The 7,163-nt window shown below is 36.8% G+C and overlaps 1 protein-coding gene across 1 annotated transcript; it reads left to right on the top strand.

The window, feature by feature from the left end:
* The first annotated feature begins 5,366 nt into the window (after nucleotides 1–5,366).
* On the top strand, nucleotides 5,367–6,403 carry LOC101719331 (testis-specific serine/threonine-protein kinase 1-like). Its single transcript, XM_013078951.2, is given in 2 exon segments — nucleotides 5,367–5,871; nucleotides 5,874–6,403. Coding segments are annotated over 2 exon segments (1,035 nt in total).
* Nucleotides 6,404–7,163: the final 760 nt, after the last annotated feature.

Raw genomic sequence — 7,163 nt, 5'->3', positions numbered from 1 at the left:
CTATTGAATAAACTTTTGATGATGACAATGGCAACCACTGATGCTCTGTAAAATGAGCAAGCAGTCATTCACCAGAACCCTGGAAAGATTAAATGGAGTTTTAGTTTCTAATAACAAAACACTGGATATGTATGATAGTTATGAGAATTATTTTCTTGTGCTGCCTTTTTTTCCTTAGGTAGGAAAAATTAGCTTAGTATTATATAGCACAAACTTTATAATAACAGAAGAATTCTGAGAGCTATTAAATTACTACAGGAACTATTTATTACTCTGAGAACATTAAAACCATTCACAAGTTGTTCTATTAATAATAAAAATTTATAGTATAAGCACAGTCTTACAGATCAATCACTGCCATTAAAAAGCTTAATAAATAAGAAAAAAATTAAATACTTAAGAAATGACACACAGTACCGAAATGCAATAAAAAGATGAAAATTTTTGTAGGAGTACAAAGCTGAATAAAATAAAGTATCTTCCCGAATAAAATAGCTAATGTTAACAGGCCAATTATTTACAAATTAAATAATTAAATTGAAATTCATCATCATTATAATCTAGTTATCCATGAAAATTGCCATGGATTTTTAATAAATAAAAATGATCTTAAATTAATACAAAAAAACATAAAAAGTTCCTACAAAGTTTTGAAAAGGGAGAAAATAAGTGAAGCAATTTCCTATCAAATATTACACTGCAGCTGTAACTAATACCCTGTGTTATGATACAGGAATAGTTGGGTAAAAAAGAAGAAGAAAATAGAAAATGTCAAAGTAGATAAAATTCTTATAAACTTTGGGATCATTCAGTATATTTTAAATATGATATTCAAGCTTCTTAGGAGGGGATAATTATCTGTTTTATATTGATATCTTTTAAAAGCATACCATATACTAGGGAAAATAAGGCTACCTGATCCTTATGGAAAAAATATTCTCTTTTAAGTCATCATGTGCCTTTGAAATAAAATTAAATATATTTTTAATGTTTGAAATGCTACTGGTTTGAAGAGAAAACCACAATACTTGAGTGAAGACTAATGTATGAGAAAACCTGGAAACTACAGGAACTCAGCTTTGTTGAAGTGTTGAAGAATCAAAAAAGACCCAGTATTTTTGAAATGGAAGCTCAAAGGATAAATAAATACAATAATAAGATATATGGTTGTGGAATCAAGAAGTGTACAAGTTTGGCAAAGGATTATGGGCAGTGTTTAAAATCTAGAATTTATACTAAGATCAGTGAGAAGACATTGAAGCTTTAAAGTAATAATCTGAGATTGAACATTTTTAAGAGATCATTTTTACTTCAATGTGAAGTATCAAGAAAGGACAACAAAAATAGTGCTTTTGAAACTATTGTAATCCAGGTGACATTTGAAAGATTCTGAGTTAAAATAGTGAAACACTGGGCAGCTGAGGAAGATGTATCAGAAGAAAACTGACAAGATTTGGTGACTGATTTTTATTTCCAATTTATGCATTAAGACTGCTAGCCTGAGCAAAGACTGCACACACACAAACAAAACAAAAAACAGGTTGCCACCTTAGAATAATCAATGGATTAAATTCCTTTATCACTCATGATTAGATAGTGAATAACCAGAGAACAGAATACATTTGTTCTTGGTTTTTATTGTCTATCCCCAAAAGTAGTTATTACAACATAGAATTGCTTGATATGTATAGAAGTCTACTATCAGGATGATCTCTGTTTTAGTTATTTTTCTCTCATTGCTGAGACAAAATACCTGACACTTAAAGTTAAAGGGGAAAGAGTTTATTCAGCTTACAATTCATAGAGGTTTCAGTCCATAATCAGCTGGCTCCAAGGGAAGGTGGCAGAAGGGCAATAGTTCATGGCTGACAGACAATAGCCAATCAACAAGGGACCTTAACAGTGTCTTTCTGTCCCTTTTATTTTATGCAGATTCTTAGGGTGGGTAGCACACCCTCAATCCTAGGGCTCTTGAGCCTAGAATTGGACCATGAACAAATTCCAGAAAAAGCTCCATCCATCACTGCAAGAGGCTTTGGGGGAACATCAAGACACAAGCAAAAACAATTTCCAAATCCTTCAAGTTAAAAAAGAAGAAAAAAAGAAGAAAATCGGTTAAATTCATGATTCTTGATCATATTTATCTGAATATCCTTTAAAGAATCTTATGAAAATAATGGTTTCTCCCTATGTGCACATATAACACTCTATGTACAATTTAAAAAGGTTTACATCCTGCTTAATGTTTTGAAATTTTGGCCCCCTAAAAATGGAATCAAAGTCTGTGTAAATACGGAAGGGTGGAGGGGGTGAAGGACACACAGGTAATGGGAGAAAAAATAAGAACTAAGATACATCATGGTCAGGTACAAACACCCAATGATAAATGTAAATGTATTGTATACCTAAAATGTACCAATTAATATATAAATTAAAAAATACTCTCAAAAAATAATTGTTGAATGGAGATGTACAAATTTATAATCTTGATACATTATCTAGAGACTGATTTAAAGAATTTGAGTCCATAAATGTTGATGAAAATTTTTATCATTAAATCTATTGTTTAGGGGCAATAATAACTAAATTGGGTATCTAGAGAGTTTGATTTAAGATTATATCATATTTTGTAAAAACTTTTTAAAGTTTAATTGTTCTAGAAATGCAAGTTTTTATAAAAAAGGATAATGCAAGAAAAATTCTATGGCTAGAACTGTTAGTATGGATCATTCAAAAAAGCAGTGGAGGGCCAGGGATTTAGCTCAGTGGTTTCACCACCTGCTGCACAAGCACAAGGACCTGAGTTCCCGAGTTTGATCCCCGGTACCAAAAGAAAAAAAAAAAAAAGAAAGGAGAGGAAAGTAATTATTACCAGGGTTTGAGAATATATCAGATGGACTAAAGTTGCACTAACAGGCTAGCAGCACTTCCACCAAATTATTTTATCCCTTTATTATTATTTAATCCTTAATTTTTTGTCAGATACAATGAGAAGGAAGCCATGAATATTTAGTATCCCTGCATAACCAATTTGAAAAATGATTTTACTAAATGATTCAGTGGTACAGAGCAACACTTTAATATTAAGCCTATTTCGGTATCTGTTTATTTAATGCTTCCCTAATCTTGTTTCATTAATTACTACTACTCCCTGGAGTGCTCATTAAATAAGCAACACAGTTTCAATTCATTCTGAAGATAAAATGGAGTTGCAGAATGGTTTCTACATACTCTTAGGAAAAGCTAATTAACCCACGAAAGACCAAGAGTCTGTTCATACTATTGGCAAATAGGTTGCCTTCAAGGTTACTGAGCCTCAGTAGATGTTGCTTTGTTAAGAAGGTTGACAAACAATAAGTTTATCATTTCCTTCTTTGAGAAAAGGTAAAGGACTTCACTAAGTTCCTTCATATGGCCCCTTAATTGAATTTGAAAACAAGTTGAACTTTTATAGGACTGTTAAATAAGTTAAAACAAAAGATAAATTGGCTGAATATAAAGGAGATTTCAAAAACAACTCCACTAATGGCTCCTAATTCACCCTATTATTTCTAGGCAATTTATAGGGAAGTCTAGAATAAAAATGTGAAGGCATCATAAAAAGGTAATTTCTAATTCAATATCTGATCCGCTAGCTGTGGCAAGTGAATTAAAATAATTTTCAACAAAATAAGTGATGTTATCTGCTTTTAAATTGCTTGAATAAAGATAGTTAATATGAAAGCTATATTTAAAATAGCAATTCATGAAATTTTTGATAGCAGAATCATTGAAAGCAAATAGCAGTGAAGAGATACAGAAGGTTTGTGTAAAATCTGGCTTTAGGAATCAAAGGAAACAAAAAATATAGGAGGGAGACCCCTGGGTTTCCTTGGAAAGCCATAATCAAAAGATTTACTAATATACTAGTATTATTCAGGACTAGCTCAAAGGAAAATAAAGATCAAGAGAAAGAAACAAAAATAGCTTTGTTCTCTTGGGTTCTAAAAAATATATATGTGTGTGTTTATATATGATTTGTGCATATATTATATTGTATTATATTGATATATATTATATGGATATGTGTTGATATCATATGATATATATGTTATATATATATATATATTACATGGATGTGTACACATATACCTGTGTATGAGTAAGTAATTAGTCAATGAGTAGCTAAATTGGGTGTGAAAGACATAGACCCAGTGAAAAGAGCCACAGGTATTAAAAAGAATGGTAGTCCTGGGCTCATGGATCATTCCCAGGAGTAGCTTCCAATGGGCAGCATGGGATCTGGGTCCAGTTTTCTGCCTCCTAGCCTGATGCTATAATATGATGTCAATCAGTGGTTGCACATTGACCAGATCTACACTAGCAATCTAGCCAAGGCCACGTGGTGGGTAGATCACTAGGAGGGAACTTTCAAGCAAGAACAGAATTCCCTGCAAAGCCACTATAAAAGAAGCAGGCCAGCAAAGGTTCAGATGAGGAAGCAGTGCAGGGAGGTGAAAAATCGAGCCAAACCATGCAGTATGAGGGTAGAGTCCTGTCTTCCCAAACTGCAGTGAAGGCTGCACCAGAATGATTTGTCTTTCCTAACTCACCTACCCTCTTCTCAGTCTTGCTTTTGGCCTCGGCAGGCTGCCTGGGTAAACAGCATTGAAAGTTGAAGGACAGAAAAGAGGGATGTTCTCTGTCATAGGTCTGTGGGGTCATTATAACCTGGCTCCATATCTCCACCAGAAATCACTGCCTCTCTCAAGGTGGCCCTCTCTATAGTACTCTTACATGCTTTTGCCATGCAGGCCAGGGATCTTGCACTACCCTTGTGGTTCCCTGTATCCTGGTTCCACATTGGTAAATTGATGCTCTATTAAGCCCTCCTTAGATTGTCCTAAATTGAGGTTATCTTCATTTTCCTGCTGGGAGTCTGTTAGGACTACCTTCCATGGATTCCCTGAGCTGATTTGGTTTTCAACCACCAGACTCACCAGTCTACATGCAGTACTGGGTCTGGGCTTTGAAACATGGGAGAACTTCATGTCTCTGACAAACCCTTTCTCTCTCAGGTCTCAACCAAGCACAAGGTGACTCTGGTCTTCAGTCTGCTCCAGCCCACTGGAGGACCTTTCTGGGTTCCAAGTCCAAGTGGCTCAGGTCAGAGCCTCATTCTGCTGGGGCACTACTCCTTTGTGACTTCACCCACTGAAGTCACTGGTAGCCTCGAATGTTTCATCCTAGATTTTGGCCTCTTGGGAAACAGGGACAGGAGGCCCAGCCAGCCTAGACTCTGTCTACCATAGAATTGAGTTCATTGATGACCAGATCTCACAGTGATACAGAGGGTAGTCTTAGAAGCACTGGGCACTCCTGGATCCATGGGTGAAGATGTTGTCCTTAGGAGACATGGCTACATTATGGGAATAAGTTTGGGAGAAGGCTCATATGCCAAAGTCAAATCTGCTTACTCTGAGCACCTAAAGATCAATGTGGCTATCAAGATCATTGACCACAAGAAGGCACCCATTGACTTTCTAGAGAAATTCCTTCCCCGGGAACTTAGGATTCTAACTATTCTAAACCATGGCTCCATCATCAAGACCTATGAAATCTTTGAGAGAATCCAGGGCAAGATCTACATCGTCATGGAATTTGGGGCCCAGGGCCATCTTCTGGAATTCATCAAAACCCAGGGAGCCCTGCAAGAGGATGATGCTCGAAAGAAGTTCCACCAACTCTCTTCAGCCATCAAATACTGCCACGACCTGGACATTGTCCACAGAGACCTCAAGTGTGAGAACCTCCTCCTTGACAAGGACTTTAACATCAAGCTGTCAGATATTGGCTTCTCCAAGTGCTGCTCACAGGACCACAGCAGTCAACTATCATTAAGACCTTCTGTGGGTCAGCTTCATATGCAGCCCCTGAAGTGCTACAAGGCATCCCCTACCAACCCAAGGTGTATGACATCTGGAGTCTGGGTGTGATCCTCTACATCATGGTCTGTGGTTCCATGCCCTATGATGATTCTAATATCAAGAGAATGTTGAGTCTCCAGAAGGAGCATCGTGTCAACTTTCCATGCTATAAGCACCTGACCAGGGAGTGCAAGGACCTCATCTACCGCATGCTACAGCCAGATGTCAACCAGTGGTTGCATATTGACCAGATTCTTAGCCACTGCTGGCTGCACCTCAAGATGCAGGATCTGTCCTCTGTAGCCACCAATGAGGGGGAATGCTCCCAGAGACCTGAGCCCTCCTGGATGCCTAAACCTGGTTCTGACAAGAAATCCACTACCAAGCTGGAGCCTCAGAAAGAGACACGGCTCAAGGAACAGCCTGAGACAAATTTGGAGGAGCATACTGTGCAAGTGGCCATGCAGTTGGAGGCCCTGAGCATCAGCAGCCAATAGGTGGCCAAGGAACCAAAGAGGACTCCCTGCTCCAAGTAGTCTCCAGAAAAGCACAACAAGAGACCCTCTCATGTGTGGCCCAGGAAGAGCTGATAGGCTGAAGCCTGAGCCTGGAAGAAGGCAGTGGATGAGTCCCGATTTTTGTCAGTTCCTACTTCCTCCTTTAGAATTTAGTAACTCACAGGGCTAAAAAAACAATAAATCATTGTATTAGTAAGTTTGTGTACTTTGTTCTTCCTCACAGATGAAATTTTGTATATCAGACATTCATTTTTAGAATCTATAATTTCATTTTCATTACTCATTCCAGTTTATATAGAAATTATGTCAAATAATTAGCATATGTCTAGAATATTATGAACATCATGTCGAGAATAAGAGTATACCTTATTTAGGAGTTTGGTGATATTAGCAAAGCCTTACGTATTTTAAGGCTTAAAGGTTTGTTAGTGATTCCAAAACTCATCCAAGGAAAAAGCAGCTATGTGATGATAGTTGAAGTTTATTGATATGTTTCCCAGGTTTTGAAGTGGAAAAATGAAAGCTCTGCTTGAGATTTTCAGAACTTGTCATAAACACAATAGATCCATGGGTTCTGTATCTGCTGATCTACAGAAATAAGAAATAACACTTTAAAACTTCAACTCTCTCTCTGTCTTTCTCTCTCTGTCTGTCTCTTCACACAAACACATATACAAACATAGAGATGGAGGGAAAGAATTAAATGGATTTTGTTTTTAGTGAAATATATAAGAAAATA

The sequence above is a fragment of the Heterocephalus glaber genome, unplaced genomic scaffold (genome assembly GCF_053883595.1).
Source record: "Heterocephalus glaber isolate CG9 unplaced genomic scaffold, H.glaber_assembly_v1.0 deba00001543, whole genome shotgun sequence".
Taxonomy (NCBI): Eukaryota; Metazoa; Chordata; class Mammalia; order Rodentia; family Bathyergidae; genus Heterocephalus; species Heterocephalus glaber.
The sequence above is the reverse complement of the archived record's forward strand: the minus strand, read 5'-3'. Positions and strand labels throughout refer to the sequence as shown.